This window comes from Oncorhynchus mykiss, chromosome 1, assembly GCF_057628025.1.
Source record: "Oncorhynchus mykiss isolate SJ-2025 chromosome 1, ASM5762802v1, whole genome shotgun sequence".
In the NCBI taxonomy this organism is placed as follows: domain Eukaryota; kingdom Metazoa; phylum Chordata; class Actinopteri; order Salmoniformes; family Salmonidae; genus Oncorhynchus; species Oncorhynchus mykiss.
The window spans coordinates 9110212-9129443 of NC_143022.1; the positions used below are offsets into that span (position 1 = coordinate 9110212).

Below are 19232 nucleotides of genomic sequence, written 5' to 3' on the forward strand. Positions count from 1 at the left end.
TTAACCTTATCGTCTAACAGACTGGTGAGTGACGCTGTGAGAGATCTCTGTGACAATGGAGAGGAGGCAGCATCTTGGATGCCCAGTAGTTCGTAAAGACCTGGGATGATGATCTGCATCAGCTTGTCCGATAAAAACTGGACAATCCTCAGACACAAGCCGGCAAGCTGTTGTTTTGTCAGCTGTATTCCAGAAACAGAAGAAGTGTTTTAAAATGTTGCATAGTGCGTCTTTCAAAAGCTTATGAACAAGGCTAAACATTCAGTGATCATTGTATTCTAAATAAGCTTTCAGATCTTACCGGGTCAGAAATGCCATTACGAATCCTACTCCATTGCCTGAAAATGATTAATATGAATTATTCATATTAATAGTATTAATATTGTCAGAAATGTCGGTCAGTAGAGTCATCAGATTAAACAGTATTTTACACATGCTTTGTAGCAATTGTTTTGACAACATTGTAGTGTGATGTAACTTTTTCCGCAATGGAAATGTAGTTGATGAATCTGCTTTCATACAATCCTTTACAGGTTTGATAGTAGTACTGTACCAAAGAAAATAGAACATACTCCTCAGTTAGGTTCTGCAGGAAGTTGATAATCAGTGAAAAAGACTCAAGATGTGTCGCACTGTTGAGGCTCTCTTCTTCTGTGGTTTCCACAGTGCTGCTTTGCTTCTGGTAGAAATAAACATTATGAGTCTCAAATAATGGCACCAACAGAGTCAAACTTAACATATATCATACTGAAAGAACTTATGAACCGTTAGAGAGTGGAGGAGCATTGGCAACGTTGGACAAATTTAAACAACTGAAACACAACAGAGATGGTTGTGGTACGTCAACATTGCCAACGATAGCATCACTATAACATTTTATTGGATTAATGTTGTAATATGAAATGACAAGGTCAATTTACCATCTCATTGACAGCTTCAGAGGTCAGGTGGTCATCCATCACACAGACAGGCAGGTCTAGAGACTGGGACAAGGCTCTATGGTCATAAGCAGGAGAGAATGGAAACAACATCAGAGCAGTCCCAATGGCAGAATCTAACCACTGTCTTCATGTCAAAGACTCACTTAGTAGTTAATACATGGCCACAAATAATGAGCGGTTCAAATAGATCGGCTGGGGAGTTGACACTACAAATGACTCCATGAATGACGCCTGACCTGCCCCATAACAAGTTCTTTCTTAGTAGTCTCTCTCTCTTAATCTCCACACAAATATCTAACTGGACAGAGTGTAAGTGGCCTTACCTGACTCTCTCAGTGTCAGAAACATCATAGTCTTGTTGTTCTATGTCCTCCAGGGACATCTCAGCTACAGCAGACGGGGCAAAGCCCGGGATGATCTCTCAAACTGAAAATAATGACTGTTTATGTGAACTGAACCATTTACAGTGGCTTGCGAAAGTATTCACCCCCCTTGGCATTTTCCCTATTTTGTTGCCTTATAACCTGGAATTAAAATAGATTTTTGCACTGTCAACTGTGGGACCTTAGGTATGTGCCTTTCCAAATCATGTCCAATCAATTGAATTTACCCCAGGTGGACTCCAATCATGTTGTAGAAATACCTCAAGGATGATCAAGGGAAACAGGACGCACCGGAGCTCAATTTCGAGTCTCATAGCAAAGGGTTTGAATACTTATGTAAATAAGGTATTTCTGTTTTTTTCCGTTTTAAATTGCAAAAATGTCTAAACTGTTTTTGCTTTGTCATTATGGGATATTGTGTGTAGATTGATGAGGAAAATGTTGTATGTAATCCATTTTAGAATAAGGCTGTAATGTAAAAAATGAAATGTGTAAAAAAGTCAAGGGGTCTGAATACTTTCCAAATGCACTGAAGCAGTCTATAAGATATATCTTATTACAGTTTAGGCCTACCTTGTTATTTTATTCCATCTGGCAATATCATATTAATGGATTAAATCTATTTAGTTTGTTTTGTTGCTAGTATTTTTATTAATTGTTTGAAAACACAAGTATTATCTACTTTCTGAAGGACAGCCAAGTTGATAGGCAACATAGAACCTACAGACAATTATGACATCATTGGAACACATGCACGTGTCACAAACACCTTTAGCCCAAAAAAGCAGTGTAGCAGTGCTGCCCAAGCTGGGGGCAATACACTTTTATTAGGCTTTTATTCAGATTCACAAACAATGCTCTACTTGAAGTCAATGAGTAAACATGTAGCAACATGGCTGAGCTTTAACGTGTAAGTAGAAGTTGACACTAACCATATGTATAATCCTAAAATGCTTGCCCTGATAACCAGTCTAGAACCCAGGTATGTCTCCTGCTATTTATAGTATCTTTAAAGTATATCTTATTATTATTATTATTATTACACACGTGTTATAGGCCAATGAACTCCATAGTTTTAATCAGAGTTTATAATAAGGAAGGGGAATTCTGTAACAGGTTATGACATCAAAGGTATGGCAGCTATGGAGAATCATTTTCAAAACAATGCCCAAAACGGGAAATCATTGGATGTGATTCATTCGATTCTATGCAATTTCATCTTTGAGGACTGACATGGAAGCAACCATTACACAACCCTGAACTCAATAACCCCACCCCAGTTTCAGAAGAGATATCAAACCATATCTGGTCATATTGTATTACATACACCCAGGCTGTGCCTGGACAGTGATGGATGGCTATATATAGCATCCTTGTCCATCATGTTCAGTGTGTTAGTGCTCTCACCACAGAGAGGCAGCAGCCTCCACTGAGCAGCTCAGCAGCCTCAGCAGCCTCCATTGATATATACTTATACTGTATTGCAATGCTTCTGGTCTCTTGCACACTATGATTTGTCTATTTGTTTTGGGATTTGTGTGTTGGCCTGTTTTGAAATAGTTTGATAATAACCTACTACTTTGACCTAATGCACTTCATCAATGATGGTGGTTGTATTGTTTGGGATTTGTACTGATAAGCATCATGTTGTCTTACTCTAGGGAACTTTCCAGCAAATGTGGATCTCAAAACAGGAGTACGAAGAGGGCGGGAAGCAGTGCGTAGACAGGAAGTGCCCTTGATCGACCACCAACAGCATCTGCTCCCTCCAGAACTCACAATAACATGTCTTTACTGTGAGCTCAGGAACACCCAAGGACGGTAGTTCTGTCGATTAAAAAAAACGTTTTTTTATAAACTGGATAATCGAATCTGCCTTTATCATTCTTTGTAGAAAACATGAACTATAACGAACCGTGTCACATATTCCATTGCTATGAAAAGGGTGAAAGGCTGAGTTCCTTTTGACTCCATCTTCAGTATGCCATTTTCAGTTTGTTTATGGACCTTATATTCTGATCTCAACCTTGTTGACAGGTAAGAAACACTTGGTTAGTGTATGTGTCTTATCCAATGGGTTGTCAGGTGAACGTTGAAGATGCTTCTTGGAGGTGATCTAATGATGTCATTGAATCGCTGTCATTGAGTTGCTCACTGGACAAGACAATTATTCACTGAAAATTAAATCTGTCTTTCATTTCACTTATGTTGATACTTGATTGGCTATTTGCTGTCTTTTGAAAATACAAAAATAAATATAACTGTTTTATGAAGCACTTGTAGACATTCATTGTTTTCAAAATCATATTTTCAGCAAAACAGATACATACGTTTACAATATGACATCAAATCAAAATAAAATAAAGTAAGTGATATGTAAATGATTGGCAAAAGGCTCCAACCACCCAAGTCATAGACTGTTCACTCTGCTACCACACGGCAAGCGATACGAGAGCACCAAGTCTGGGACAAAAGGCTCCTTAACAGCTTCCACCCCCAAGCCATTAGACTGCTGAACAGCTTCCACCCCCAAGTCATTAGACTGCTGAACAGCTTCTACCCCAAAGTCATTAGACTGCTGAACAGCTTCCACCCCCAAGTCATTAGACTGCTGAACAGCTTCCACCCCCAAGTCATTAGACTGCTGAACAGCTTCTACCCCAAAGTCATTAGACTGCTGAACAGCTTCCACCCCCAAGTCATTAGACTGCTGAACAGCTTCTACCCCCAAGTCATTAGACTGCTGAACAGCTTCTACCCCCAAGGCATTAGACTGCTGAACAGCTTCTACCCCCAAGTCATTAGACTGCTGAACAGCTTCCACCCCCAACTCGTTAGACTGCTGAACAGCTTCTACCCCCAAGTCATTAGACTGCTGAACAGCTTCTACCCCCAAGTCATTAGACTGCTGAACAGCTTCTACCTCCAAGTCATTAGACTGCTGAACAGCTTCCACCCCCAACTCATTAGACTGCTGAACAGCTTCTACCCCCAAGTCATTAGACTGCTGAACAGCTTCTACCCCCAAGTCATTAGACTGCTGAACAGCTTCTACCCCCAAGCCATTAGACTGCTGAACAGCTTCTACCCCCAAGTCATTAGACTGCTGAACAGCTTCTACCCCCAAGCCATCAGACTGATGAACGTTAATTAAATGGCCACCTGCACTATTTGCATTGACCCCCTTGGTTATTGATGTATTTTTCTAATTGTTTTCCACTGACTCTCTTGAATTGGCTCGATGCACACTCACTACACTCTACCCACACATTCACTGTGACACTGACCGACTTTCACACTAGCTGCTGCTACTGTGTTTATTATCTATCCTGATTGCCTAGTCACTTTTACCCTTACCTACATGTACATACTGTATTACCTCAACTACCTCCCACCCATGCACATTGACTCGGTACTGGTACTCCTTGTATATAGCCTTGTTATTGTTATTGTGTTACTATTTAGAAAATATTTTCTTACTTTTTAACTCTGCATTGTTGGGAATGGGCTCGTAATAAAGCATCTCACAGTTGTTTTCGGCATATGTGACCAATACGATTAGTTTTTCATCTGAAAAAATGAATGTTCTCGTTGTTATAATGAGGAATTTATTTAAATAATTTGGTTTTCCTTGAAGATTTGAATGGGCTGAGAAAGCCTTTCGTGATGGATCTAGACAATCTGGTGAAAAGGGAGGGTTTGCGACTCTTCTCTTCAAGTGGGAAGGACGATGCGATATCATAAATTCCCTCTGGAGAAAAGGAGCCATGAGATGTTGTCATCGTCTCTGCAACGAAAGACCATCCAGCATGCCATCAATTTACATTTTTACTCATTTATCAGACACTCTTATCCAGAAAGACTTACAAGGAGCAATTAGGATTAAGTGCCTTGCTCAAGAGCACATTGACAGATTTTGCCTCGTGAACTCAGGGATTCTGAACCAGCAACCTATCGGTTACTGGCCCAACCTCTTAACCCACTAGGCTACCACCCAGCCCACAGTACAGTATGTCATAGGTAACAACTCAGAGGAGTACAACGTCTTTCCAAATGAATTAGTGGAATGGTAAAGGGATAATGTCTCAGTCTTGACTGAGCAGCAGCCTAAACAGCAGGAGGGCTTACCTGTAAAGTACACAGTAGGGGAAATGTTCTGAGGCTGGTACTCCAGAGACTCTTGAGGACAGAGGTTCTTACTAACATTCTTGGAACCCTGGTTGGTGGGAAAAGGCACATTAAAACAAACTGAAATGTTTTCGATATCTTAAAGTACAGCATATCAACTGCAAAGAAGCAGTGCAATGCCATGACACAAAGAATCATATAAAAGGTCAACAGCAGTGTTATTCATGAAAGATGTATGTGTACTATACCTTTGTATTGAAGGTGAGGACCTGCTCTCCAGTACTGCTGATGGTATCCCTTTCCAAATCAAACACGCCTTCTACAATGTCACTGGTGGCCACGCTGGTAGCGGACTCAAAATAACATTTAGCAGTGGCTTTGGTGATCATTTGAAGAATGACCATGCAAGTAGAAGTCTTTGGATCGTTCTGGACTGAAACATCAAAGTTTATGTTTTCATACTCATCTGACCACTGTCTCAGGAAGCACTTCACTGTCTCTTCAGCAAATATCTGGAGAAGCTGAGAGGAGAGCTCCTTGGATATGGCACATTGTTCATTTCCCCATTTCAGCCTTGAAAGAATGGAGTCTGAAGCACTTCTGGCTGCTGCCAATGTTAAGGCCTGTGGAGTGCTGTGGCTGTCCTGAAGGGCTATCACTTTATCCAACAATTCATGGCTGAAAATGTGGATGGTCCAAGTGGAAATGATTTTTCTCAATTTCCTAACAGCAGATCGGAGGTCGTCAAGATGTGAAGCACCCTGTCCATCTTCCTGTGTGTTCTCAACACTTTCCACCATAATGTCCACTACCACCCCAGCAGCTTGCCTGACTTTGTCCACAAAGGTTACAGGAAGTAAGTCCTCTGTGTGAAAGAAGTCCTCAATGATTGTGTTTCTAACAATGGGAAAGTCAATCTGAGCAGGAAACTCAGTGGGGATGGGAGTCCCGGGTAAAGCAAAGTGCCATTTCGACTGCCTTAATTTTGAAGTAGGTGTTAGAGAGATGGGGGAGCGTGAAGAAGAGGTATTTCTTGTATTTTGGCTGTCAGCACTCCTACAACGGATCGTGTCAATATCCTCCAGCATGGATCCTGAGAGCTCAGTGGTTTTAGGTAGTAATTTGTGCGGAATGTCCACACAGGCATCGTTTCCACCAGGTGTAACACTGCTCTGGTTGACCTCAAGATGGCCGAGACTTGCTCTTTGTGATGCAGGACTGCTTTGATATGTAAAGATTTGGATTGAACCAAGTGTTGTGTCTGATCTTTGAAGATCTTTTCTGAGAAACTCCGTAATCTTACTTTGCAGACTGTTGTAGATGTTACGAGCAACAGACCAGATTCTTTTCTCAGAAACCTGTCCAGTGGTGAGCAGGGAGGTTCCAGATACCATGTCAGATGATTGGGTGGTCTGGGTGAGCTCCTGCTGGTCTTTCACCATGGTTTGTATAATATCAGTAGATGTGGTGGATGTAGATACAGACTGGAGGTACTTATCTGTTGTACCTTCCTCCACAATGTTAAATGATCTAGAGAGGACCTCACTCACTCCTTTCTCAGCTTTGGTTTGGAACTCATTACTAGAGAGTTTTTGGAGGCTCTTTGTTGAAAGACTGTGGGAAGATGCAATGCCTTTGGAGGCAGCCGTGCTGCAATCTAGACTTACTGGAGAGGTTCGCTCAGGAGAACCTTGGAGACGTTCAAACATGTCTTCACATGGTGTTGGGGACCTTGACAAGGAGATGTCCTTCAGCTGAGACAGAACACCACCTACCAACATGTTGACCTCAAGGGACATATCAGATATTTTCTTTCTTACTGTGGAGAAGCAAGGTGCATTTGATGCCTGATCTTCGCATGAGGTCAAGATTGTTGAAATGACCTCTTTGGTACTATTGGTCAGTAGAGCCTCGTCTGTTTCAGTCCAGAGAAGTTTTGAACTCTCGCTGACACCCCTGTGTAGAGCCACTTCAAGGTTCAAACTGTGCAAGTGAGGCACACTCTTACTAGCTTGCCTCAAGTCCTGGCTTGCCAAACAAATGTGCTCCTTAGTCCCAAGATGTCCAGAGTCCTCTGTGGGTATATGACTAGACATTCTGCTCAGCATGTCTGACCTCCGCTGATGAATGATGAAGTCCTTTAATGTCTTCTGAATATTGTTATATAAACTAGTGGTAGCAGACCAGATCCTGCTCTGTAGCTTTTGTGCATTTTCCTGGAGGTCAGGTTCTCTCTCCTCTACTTCTGCAGGTTGCGCCAAGCTCTGCAGGTCTTCCACAAATGTTTCAATGATGCCAAAGGCAGCAGAATCCGCACAAATATCCTTTGACCATGTGTACTGGTTTTGAATGGAACAATACCTGGATGCTACAGAATAAGCAGGCTGTGCACTAGTTAAGCTACTGGAGGACTTTTTAACTAGGAACTCACTCACTGCTTGAGTGGCATTTCTCTTAAATTCCTCACTTGAGAGTTTTCTAATACAATCTAACAGACTAGTCAAAGAAGCTGTGGCCTTACTTCTGCTGTCCTCAATTTGACAGGGGAACTCACATACTATTGGTGATGAGGCCCTGGAATGGGCAATATCCCCAAGCTGAGCCAGAACACCCTCTACAAATTTCTCTCTCTCAATAGAGAAGCCTGATCCTTTTTCTCCAACAGTGTACAGGGGGTCCTCCTTTGACACCTCAGTGTTGTACACGACCAGAAGCTCTGAGATGACTTCTTTGGTGCAAGTTGTCAGAAGGAGCTTGCTTTCTTCTGACTCAGTTTTTGCCCAAAGAAGTTTTGAGCACTCACTTAGGCCTCTTTGTAAAGTAACTTCACCAGTGGACTCTGGCAACTGAGGCTCACTCTTACTGGGCCTATACGTCATGTCTAAGCAAGGAAGTGGAACTGTCTCCTTAAACTCAGCATTTGTGATGTTATCATCAGATGTGACAATGCTCTTTAAGGCACATCGCTGAAGCTTGCTGAAATAATCTTTCAAGTTGTTTTGGATGCTGTGGTAAATGTGAACAGCAGCAGACCAGGCACTCTTCTGTTGGGGACTCTCTTCAGATTCAGCCAAGGACTTCATATCTGACACGAAAGTCTTAACAACTACTGACGCTGCTGAGCCCACTGGGTGAATTGACTCTGTCTTTACAATGCCAGACAATGTTTGACCTGATACAGCACCTGTTAACTCAGACTGAATGACTGAACTAGGAAAGCTCAAACTACTGACTTTTTTGTCAAGAACTCCACTCACTGCTTGTATTGCTGATGTTTGAAACTCCCGGCTGGAGAGTTTTTGGATGCTCTTAGATGTGAGCGTGCAGGAGGAACCAGATTCACCAATATTGTAGCTGGTCTCGTATTTCCTTATCAGGGCATCAAGATCCTCAATGAAGCCAACATGCGATGCCAAAAACGTGATCTTGTCCTTCAGATCTTCCAGCAAATTCTGTTCGTTCTCGTCAACAAAAGCCACCATTGTGTCAGAGATCATGGTCATGACTTGCCCTGTTAGACTCTTGCTCTCTTGGTCAACTTTTTCAAGTTTAGCAGCCAGCTCTCTCACCATGCTCTCAGTCACCTTGGTCTGTGAGTCTCCCCTTACCGGTGTCACTACAGAGGTTTGGCTAGCGGAGGCACTCTTAACGACCACTGATAAGGCCGACTTGACATCTTTAGCCAACTCTGCCATTACAGCAGGGGTTAGCATCATAGAGCCTGCACTTCCAGATGGAGAATTGGACATGCATGCAAGTTTGGATAGAGAACCTTGCAGGCTGTCCTGCACACAGGTGACAAGGGTGTCCTCTGAGACACCTAAGAGGACTTGTAGCGTCTCAGAGTTGGTTGTTTTCTTCTGCACATCAGACAGAGAGGTTAGAGTCCTTGGGAAAAAACCCGCAGAAATCATCAAAGTCAAACAAATAATATGTAAGGCTGTGATGCACATTCAGTGTGTCAAATACATCTGCACCATTGAAAACAATGAGGAAAACGCTGCTGTTTCTCTGAGAAAAAACCTTAGTGTGATGTCAGCCTAACTGCTTAATTTCTAAAGCCCAATAAAATGTATTTTGTATAAGTCATTTGTATTGAAACTGGCCTGTAGATATCTATCTATCCTGGCAATATCTATCCTCTACAAAAATCCAAATTGCTATAAACTTCAAATACTGTAACTTCTAATAACTTCAAGGACAATCATAAATACAAGGCTGTTTGAAGAAATGTTAAAGGGAAATTTCTAAATGTTTCAACTTCATATTCATCATCTCCAGCACCACCCCAACATCAGCATATGTGAAAAATGGGCATTTCTATGTTTTGTAGTAAAAAAGAAAGAGGAAGATAAGTGTTTTCTATGACATCATCAACCAATTAGCAGGCAATGCCTACTCATAATTGGTTAAAAATCACACGATGCACACTGATGATGTCATTAGAATCTAGAGCTGAGCATTTAACCAACATTTTTGTTATTTTTCGGTTTTTAAACAACTAATTGACCGACGTCGGCTCAATTATTTGAATTCCATATAGTTAATTTTTTTCTTCTTCTGTGAGCTCGATGCTCAGTTTCTGTAGAGATAAATCAGATCAAGCACGAACTATGCAATGTAGTAGGGAGTTGTAGTTTCCAACAGGCCAATATTCTACATAGTTTAGCACAGAAAATACGGCAATTAATTCCCATAATCCATTGCACGCCCACTTGCTTGTCCACTCTGTGTGGAGCAGATACGGAAACCTCATTGACTGAGACGGAGAGACGAGAGAATGCATGAGAGAGATAAAAAGCAGTTGCGTTGCGAGGATCCTCTACCTGGAAATACATGATCTAAGTGATTGACAGTTGGTGTTCAGCGGTCATAAAAGTAGGTCTTATTTACTTAGAAGAACTACTAAAATAGTGATTTTGTCAGACAGAATAAGCAGCAGCTCTATAGAGATGAGTTGATGACTTGGAATGAAATAATAAAGTCATCAAATAAATATTTTATATGAGAAAGTAAATGATGGTTGATAAGTCATAAACAGTAATGGACAGTCACTACCATCATGGGACTTGTATTCATTGTTTTATTATGTGTTGTTACAGCATTCAACACACATAATCCATAGTGCATTCAATGTCTAAAAAAAGTATTGAAATCCAAAACCGTGATTATTTTTTAAATATTTGAATGGAAACCAAACCAACCTCAAAAAGCACTAATTTCTCAGCACTATTGGAAACAGTTACGTCCCTCTATATTTTTTTTACTACAAAGCATGGAAATGTGTAATTTTCACATATGGTGATGCTGGAGATGAATACGAAGTTGTTAAATTTCCCTTTAAGAACATACCTCATGGCCCCCTTGGGCAGGTAGCTTCCACTGCCCAGACTGCCCTTAGTCAGGTAAATCTCCTTGAACTTAAGTTGTGATTCCTGTTCTTCTTCCTCTTCCTGCTCCATACAGTTGGAGGAAGGGTAGGGAGTCGGGATGCGAAAGCTATTGTAAGACTTTCGACTGCCTGGCCTCTTAGGTACACCAGCCTCAGTAAATCTCACGCGGGACTTGGTGTTAGTCTTATCGTCTAACAGACTGGTGAGTGACGCTGTGAGAGTTCTCTGTGACAATGGAGAGGAGGCAGCATCTTGGATGCCCAGTAGTTCGTAAAGACCTGGGATGATGATCTGCATCAGCTTGTCCGATAAAAACTGGACAATCCTCAGACACAAGCCGGCAAGCTGTTGTTTTGTCAGCTGTATTCCAGAAACAGAAGAAGTGTTTTAAAATGTTGCATAGTGCGTCTTTTTAAAGCTTATGAACAAGGTTAAACATTAGGCAGAGTTTTCATGGTAATCTAATTAAATTGTCAGTAACATGATCTTACCGGGTCAAACATGCCCTCACGAATCCCCCTCCATTGCCTGAAAACAATATTGTTATAAATGTTGTCATATCAGGATGCGTGGCAGAATTGTTTTTATTTAATTATTTGCCTGATCGTGAAGTTATACTTGCTTTGTGTCAGTTGTTTTGGCAAAATTGCAATGTGACAACTTTTCTAGCACTGAACATTTTTTTCCGATTGATCAGTTTCTAATTTGATCCTATTTCCTTGAAGGTGTGATAGTACCAAAGAAAACAGAACATACTTCTCAGTTAGGTTTTGAAGGAAGTCCATAAGTGTCAGATGTTCCACATTGTTGAGCTTTCCCTCTTCTGTGGTTTCCATCACTGAGGTTGCTCTGCTCCTGGTACAATTGCTCTGCTCCTGGTAGAAATGTAATTATATTGCAAATAATCAAACTTAATAAACAACATATCATACTGAAATAATTATTAACTGTTAAAGAGTGGAGGAGCATTGGCAACGTTGGGCCAATTAAACAACTGCAACACAACAGAGATGGTTGTGGTATGTCAACATTGCCAATGATAGCATCACTATAACATTTTATTGGATTAATGTTGTAATATGAAATGACAAGGTCAACTTACCATCTCATTGACAGCTTCAGAGGTCAGGTGGTCATCCATCACACAGACAGGCAGGTCTAGAGACTGGGACAAGGCTCTATGGTCATAACCAGGAGAGAATGGAAACATCAGAGCAGTCCCAATGGCAGAATCTAACCACTGTCTTCATGTCAAAAGCCTCACTCACTCATTTGCTTTGTCAAACCTACCCCTTAGAATGACTTCGATATTAAAAACCCAGGCTTTCCTAAAATGTTTACCTCAGCCAGTCTAGAACCCAGGTGTGTCTACAAAACACATGTACTCCTCCATAAGGTTCATGGCTTGCCTATTGTTTTATCCCAGTACAAGAGGGGCAACTGGATTCAGGATTAAACACAAGCAGTCTTTAAGGTATATCTTATTACAGTTTAGGCCTACCTTATTATTTTCTTCCATCTGGCAATATCATTTTAAGGAATGAAATCTGTTTTGTTGCTAGTATTATTAGTAACTGTAGGAAAATACAGCTGTAGAGTACAAGAATCAGCTACTTTCTGAAGGGCAGCCAAGCTCATAAGCAATTTAGAAGCTACAGACAATTATGACAAAATTGGAACACATGAATGCGTCACAAACGCCTTGTGGTCACATGTTATTTTAGGGCGTGGCTCCGCATTCGTGACCGGTTCTCTTATTTCTATTTCCCGGTATCCGTTAGTGCTGGAATTTGCCATTAATACTTTTCTCATGCCGAAACCGGATTAAATACATACCGGTAGTTAAATGACAAAAAATATGATATTCGCAATGTCATTAAGCAACAACAACAACAAAAACATAAATAGCTACTACAATTTCTAAACATGATTTTGTCATCAGTTCAGTACCATTTGTTTGATTTTGTGGACCCACGACTAGACTTTATCCATGTTAGCTAGTTGCTAGCGATGCTAGTCAGCATAGGCTGCTACGTGATAAACAGTTCGCGTTAGCGAATTAGCTACCTAGTTAGCCAGCCTAACAAGCTGTCAAATCCAATGGAAACCGATGCAACCCTGCTGCCAAATAAGGGCTAGCTCGATGACCCGTGGTAACAGTGAGGTCCCCATGAGTTTCAAGGCTTTAATAAGTGCTATCGTGCAGAAAAAGCGAATAAAATACTGGTTGATGAGCTAGCTAAGTTAGCAAGACGGGTATGACCGTTAACAGCGTGCATGCACAAATGCATGACGACACATTGTATCTCAGTGAAGCAGGCATGCAGAACGAGATCGCCCCACCAAGCCAGATAGTAGAGGGGTACAACAACGCCGGGACACAGAGGCATAGCTCATACAATTATATTTTGTTCCAGTCAATGACAATACATGTTGAAAAATAAATACCTGCGTCAAATATATGGCATCGCATGCTAGTGCAAAGATAGCTTGCATGATTTTTTTTAAAAATCCGGTGACCACTAGATGTCCTCGTATACCCACATTTAGATCAAATATACTTGATTTTTCATCAGTACTGTGAATGACAAGCCCACTGAATCTAGTTTAATAATCTTTATACTCAGCAGGTAGAGGCATAGGTACTTCAAATCAGTGCTTAATTTGAGCAGGATCATGCCAGAACAGGATCCGGCACCGTTCCGTTCTGGACTGTTTTGTTCCGGAACCTACTTGGCCGAATCCGGTACCTCTCGTGCCATGAAAAATAATTTTCACTTTTTGCTATGTAACAATTATAATAAAAGCGATCAAAGTTCATTCGAGTTGCCTCTTCGTCAATTATCCTGCCCCCTCATCTCTCCAGAGTTGCACTTCATCATTTGTTTCCTTATAGAATCATAGCTGCATGAAGGGTTCTGGAGGAATTTTCTAAAGTTACGGAATTACTGCTGTCTGTTCAGAAATAAATTAAATCATTCAGAATAGCCTAATACGTCATGAGAAGCCCTGTAATTTAGCTACAGAGGACCAATGGCCCCATTTTTAAATAGCCTAGCTGCGGATTGTAGCCCAATAACAAAGAATAGCCTACAGTCGGGAACGCGAGGCAAATCTGTCAGTGAAAAAACAGCAGGCAGACAAAACAGGCCTTTTGCAATATTTCAAATACAATCGAGGGAAAACACAGATTGAAAAGCAATGACTCTTGCTGAAAAGATAAGACTATGCTGTAGACTACCAAAATATTTGATCAAAACCCAAACATTGTTTTACAAAACAGAGAGAGGGAGAGATAGGCTTTTGACACGAGCGCATCGACAATCTCCAGCGAGTGAGCTGCGCATCATTGGGTGAGTCAGTGAAACTGGAAAGCATTTTTAGGACTAATTTCCTCCTCATATTGTAGCCTACTATATGTTTCTCCACAAACCTAGGCCTATAGGCTATTGATGGATTCAAGACAAGGTCGTTTTTATTGATCTCAGATACTAAGTTTGTCAGTGTCAAAGTAGCCTGCCATTTCGATCATTTGTGCGGATTAAAAAAAGATAATGCCAAAGTCTCCAGTCATGTAAAAGGATGTAGAATTGCACGAAATGCGGTTTTAAAAAGGCCAACACTTTCCCGGACCCTAGGCTACTAAAAATGTTCCCCATGTGTTCACCTTCTGTAAATGGCTCTACCCAAATGTGATGATATGCGTGAGTTCTCATATCTCATGAGTTCTGGTACCACAGAACCCCCCTCTAGCACCCATCCATCCTTCGGGACAGCTGGGTCCTGACAGACGTTGGCATCACCCCTAGCAGTGCCATCTGCTGCCTGCTGAAGGTACCAGCCGAACACCTAGCTGTTTCTACCCGTGCTTGAAAATGCATATCAAAGTGAGCTGGCTATTGCTTGAAACAGCTTCATACTATCATTAACATAAAGTGTTTCAGATATAGTGTGGTAATATATAGTATGGTTATATAGTATGGTTAAATAGTATGGTTATATAGTATGATTATATATATTATGGTGATATAGAGTGTGGTAATATATAGTATGGTTATATAGTATGGTTAAATAGTATGGTTATATAGTATGATTATATAGTATGATTATATAGTATGATTAGGTATGATTAGGTGATTTAGTTCATTCAAACAGGTGCCATTAATACAGGTAACGAGTGGAGGACAGAGGAGCCTCTTAAAGAAGAAGTTACAGGTCTGTGAGAGCCAGAAATGTTGCTTGTTTGTAGGTGACCAAATATTTATTTTCCACCATAATTTGCAAATAAATTAATTAAAAATCCTACAATGTGATTTTTCTGGATTTTTTTTCTTTCTCATTTTGTCTGTCATAGTTGAAGTGTACCTATGATGAAAATTACAGGCCTCTCTCATCTTTTTAAGTGGGAGAACTTGCACAATTGGTGGCTGACTAAATACTTTTTTGCCCCACTGTATAGTGTGGTGGTATATAGTATGGCGATATATAGTATGTTGAGGTCACCCTGCTTGAGACTTAAAGTAATATTGCCCTTGCTCAACCAAGACCATGGTTATGGTAGAGTATTTGGTTAGTAAGGACACTGCTTTATACCGAGACCATGGTTATGGTAGAGTGATTGATTAGTAAGAACACTGCTTCGTGAGTGTGAAGTGTTGTTGTACAGAGGTCCCTGGGTACATGTCCAGAGCCAGACAGGGACAGAACTCACTCTGTTCCACAAAGTTATGTGGAAGATTTGCTAACAGAGGAGAGTGGTTATGTATCTAAGTACAAATTTAACCATCAGAATAATGTTTATTTGTGTTCCTTACTCCTTACTTACACATCCCATCATTGACATAGTCAAAGCCAGACCTTCTGTCTGTCTCTCCTTCTTGCTGGTTGACTAGAGTGGAAATCTATAGTATTGTATGGTTGACCTGGGATAGAGCTGAAATGTGGCCCGATGTAGTGTTGCCTTTGTACCAAACACCCTTACAGTCATAAACCTTTTTCCCATGTAATCGCCTCGACCTCAGTCTGGTGTTCGCTAACAGTATCTGAAGAGTCTGTATACCCAGTGGTGTATAGTACAGTAGAGCACAGCAGACTACAGTAAAGTACAGCAGACAGAGTACAGCAGAGTACAGTATAGTACAGTAGAGCACAGCAGAGTACAGTAGAGTACAGTAGAGCACAGCAGACTACAGTAGAGTACAGTAGAGCACAGCAGAGTACAGTAGAGTACAGTAGAGCACAGCAGAGTACAGCAGAGTACAGCAGAAAGAGTACAGCAGAGTACAGTAGAGCACAGCAGAGTACAGTAGAGTACAGTAGAGCACAGCAGAGTACAGCAGACAGAGTGCAGTAGAGTACAGTAGAGCACAGCAGAGTACAGCAGACAGAGCACAGCAGAGAACAGTAGAGTACAGCAGAGTACAGTAGAGCACAGCAGGCCGTATAGTAGGAGAAGAAGAGGCCCTTTGGGTTCATTGAAATACATATTCATATATTTATATATTCTTGACCCAGAAAATATAAAAAACTATCGGCCTATATCGAATCTTCCATTCCTCTCAAACATTTTAGAAAAGGCTGTTGCGCAACAACTCACTGCCTTCCTGAAGACAAACAATGTATACGAAATGCTTCAGTCTGGTTTTAGACCCCATCATAGCACTGAGACGGCACTTGTGAAGGTGGTAAATTACATTTTAATGGCATCGGACCGAGGCTCTGCATCTGTCCTCGTGCTCCTAGACCTTAGTGCTGCTTTTGATACCATCGATCACCACATTCTTTTGGAGAGATTGGAAACCCAAATTGGTCTACACGGACAAGTTCTGGCCTGGTTTAGATCTTATCTGTCGGAAAGATATCAGTTTGTCTCTGTGAATGGTTTGTCCTCTGACAAATCAACTGTAAATTTCGGTGTTCCTCAAGGTTCCGTTTTAGGACCACTATTGTTTTCACTATATATTTTACCTCTTGGGGATGTTATTCGAAAACATAATGTTAACTTTCACTGCTATGCGGATGACACACAGCTGTACATTTCAATTAAACATGGTGAAGCCCCAAAATTGCCCTTGCTAGAAGAATGTGTTTCAGACATAAGGAAGTGGATGGCTGCAAACTTTCTACTTTTAAACTCGGACAAAACAGAGATGCTTGTTCTAGGTCCCAAGAAACAAAGAGATCTTCTGTTGAATCTGACAATTAATCTTAATGGTTGTACAGTCGTCTCAAATAAAACTGTGAAGGACCTCGGCGTTACTCTGGACCCTGATCTCTCTTTTGAAGAACATATCAAGACCATTTCAAGGACAGCTTTTTTCCATCTACGTAACATTGCAAAAATCAGAAACTTTCTGTCCAAAAATGATGCAGAAAAATTAATCCATGCTTTTGTCACTTCTAGGTTAGACTACTGCAATGCTCTACTTTCCGGCTACCCGGATAAAGCACTAAATAAACTTCAGTTAGTGCTAAATACGGCTGCTAGAATCCTGACTAGAACCAAAAAAAAAAAAAAATTTGATCATATTACTCCAGTGCTAGCCTCTCTCTCTACACTGGCTTCCTGTCAAAGCAAGGGCTGATTTCAAGGTTTTACTGCTAACCTACAAAGCATTACATGGGCTTGATCCTACCTATCTCTCTGATTTGGTCCTGCCGTACATACCTACACGTACGCTACGGTCACAAGACGCAGGCCTCCTAATTGTCCCTAGAATTTTTAAGCAAACAGCTGGAGGCAGGGCTTTCTCCTATAGAGCTCAATTTTTATGGAACGGTCTGCCTACCCATGTCAGAGACGCAAACTCGGTCTCAACCTTTAAGTCTCTACTGAAGACTCATCTCTTCAGTGGGTCATCTGATTGAGTGTAGTCTGGCCCAGGTGTGGGAGGGTGAACGGAAAGGCTCTGGAGCAACGAACCGCCCTTGCTGTCTCTGCCTGGCCGGTTCCCCTCTTTCCACTGGGATTCTCTGCCTCTAACCCTATTACAGGGGCTGAGTCACTGGCTTTACTGGGGCTCTCTGGGTTGAGTCATTGATGTGGTCATCCTGTCTGGGTTGGCGCCCCCCTTGGGTTGTGCCGTGACGGAGGTCTTTGTGGGCTATACTCAGCCTTGTCTCAGGATGGTAAGTTGGTGGTTGAAGATATCCCTCTAGTGGTGTGGGGGCTGTGCTTTGGCAAAGTGGGTGGGGTTATATCCTTCCTGTTTGGCCCTGTCCGGGGGTGTCCTCGGAATGGGCCACAGTGTCTCCTGACCCCTCCTGTCTCAGCCTCCAGTATTTATGCTGCAGTAGTTTATGTGTCGGGGGGCTAGGGTCAGTTTGTTATATCTGGAGTACTTCTCCTGTCCTATTCGGTGTCCTGTGTGAATTTAAGTGTGCGTTCTCTAATTCTCTCCTTCTCTCTTTCTCTCTCTCGGAGGACCTGAGCCCTAGGACCATGCCCCAGGACTACCTGACATGATGACTCCTTGCTGTCCCCAGTCCACCTGGCTGTGCTGCTGCTCCAGTTTCAACTGTTCTGCCTTATTATTATTCGACCATGCTGGTCATTTATGAACATTTGAACATCTTGGCCATGTTCTGTTATAATCTCCACCCGGCACAGCCAGAAGAGGACTGGCCATCCCACATATGCTCTCTCTAATTCTCTCTTTCTTTCTCTCTCTCGGAGGACCTGAGCCCTAGGACCATGCCCCAGGAATACCTGACATGATGACTCCTTGCTGTCCCCAGTCCACCTGACTGTGCTGCTGCTCCAGTTTCAACTATTCTGCCTTATTATTATTCGACCATGCTGGTCATTTGTGCCGGGTGGAGATTATAACAAAACATGGTCAAGATGTTCAAATGTTCATAAAGAGGAAGAGGACTGGCCACCCCACATAGCCTGGTTCCTCTCTAGGTTTCTTCCTAGGTTTTGGCCTTTCTAGGGAGTTTTTCCTAGCCACCGTGCTTCTACACCTGCATTGCTTGCTGTTTGGGGTTTTAGGCTGGGTTTCTGTACAGCACTTTGAGATATCAGCTGATGTACGAAGGGCTATATAAATACATTTGATTTCATTTGATTTGATATTCATAATATTTCAGTTAACAATTTAATCAGCACCCAGATTAGTCTTCAATTTAATTTTCACCCAGATTAGTGTTCAATTTAATCTGCACCCAGATTAGTGTTCAATGTGATAGAACAAAACTCAGTACAGCACATGAATTAGAAAATGTTGTTACAAATTTGAGCCACGAGATGGTGGTAGATTATAAATTTAAATAGCATGGACCTTTGATTTGTCTCTGGATAGAAATGACCCTTGGGCACAGATCTAGGATCAGTTTACTCTCACCAAATCCTAACCTTTACCATTAGCAGTAAAAACACAAACCAG

The 19232-nt window shown here is 41.6% G+C and overlaps 1 protein-coding gene across 1 annotated transcript; it reads right to left on the reverse strand.

The window, feature by feature from the left end:
* Nucleotides 1–4918: 4918 nt before the first annotated feature.
* LOC118936734 (uncharacterized) lies at nt 4919–12019 on the reverse strand. Its single transcript, XM_090236905.1, has 7 exons — nt 11948–12019; nt 11602–11720; nt 11337–11373; nt 10805–11205; nt 5701–9340; nt 5453–5540; nt 4919–5111 (listed from the first exon to the last, which is right to left on the reverse strand). The coding sequence occupies exons 1-7, from the start codon at nt 11984–11986 to the stop codon at nt 4933–4935; spliced, it is 4503 nt and encodes a 1500-aa protein (XP_090093031.1). The 5' UTR covers nt 11987–12019; the 3' UTR covers nt 4919–4932.
* Between the last annotated feature and the right edge of the window lie 7213 nt (nt 12020–19232).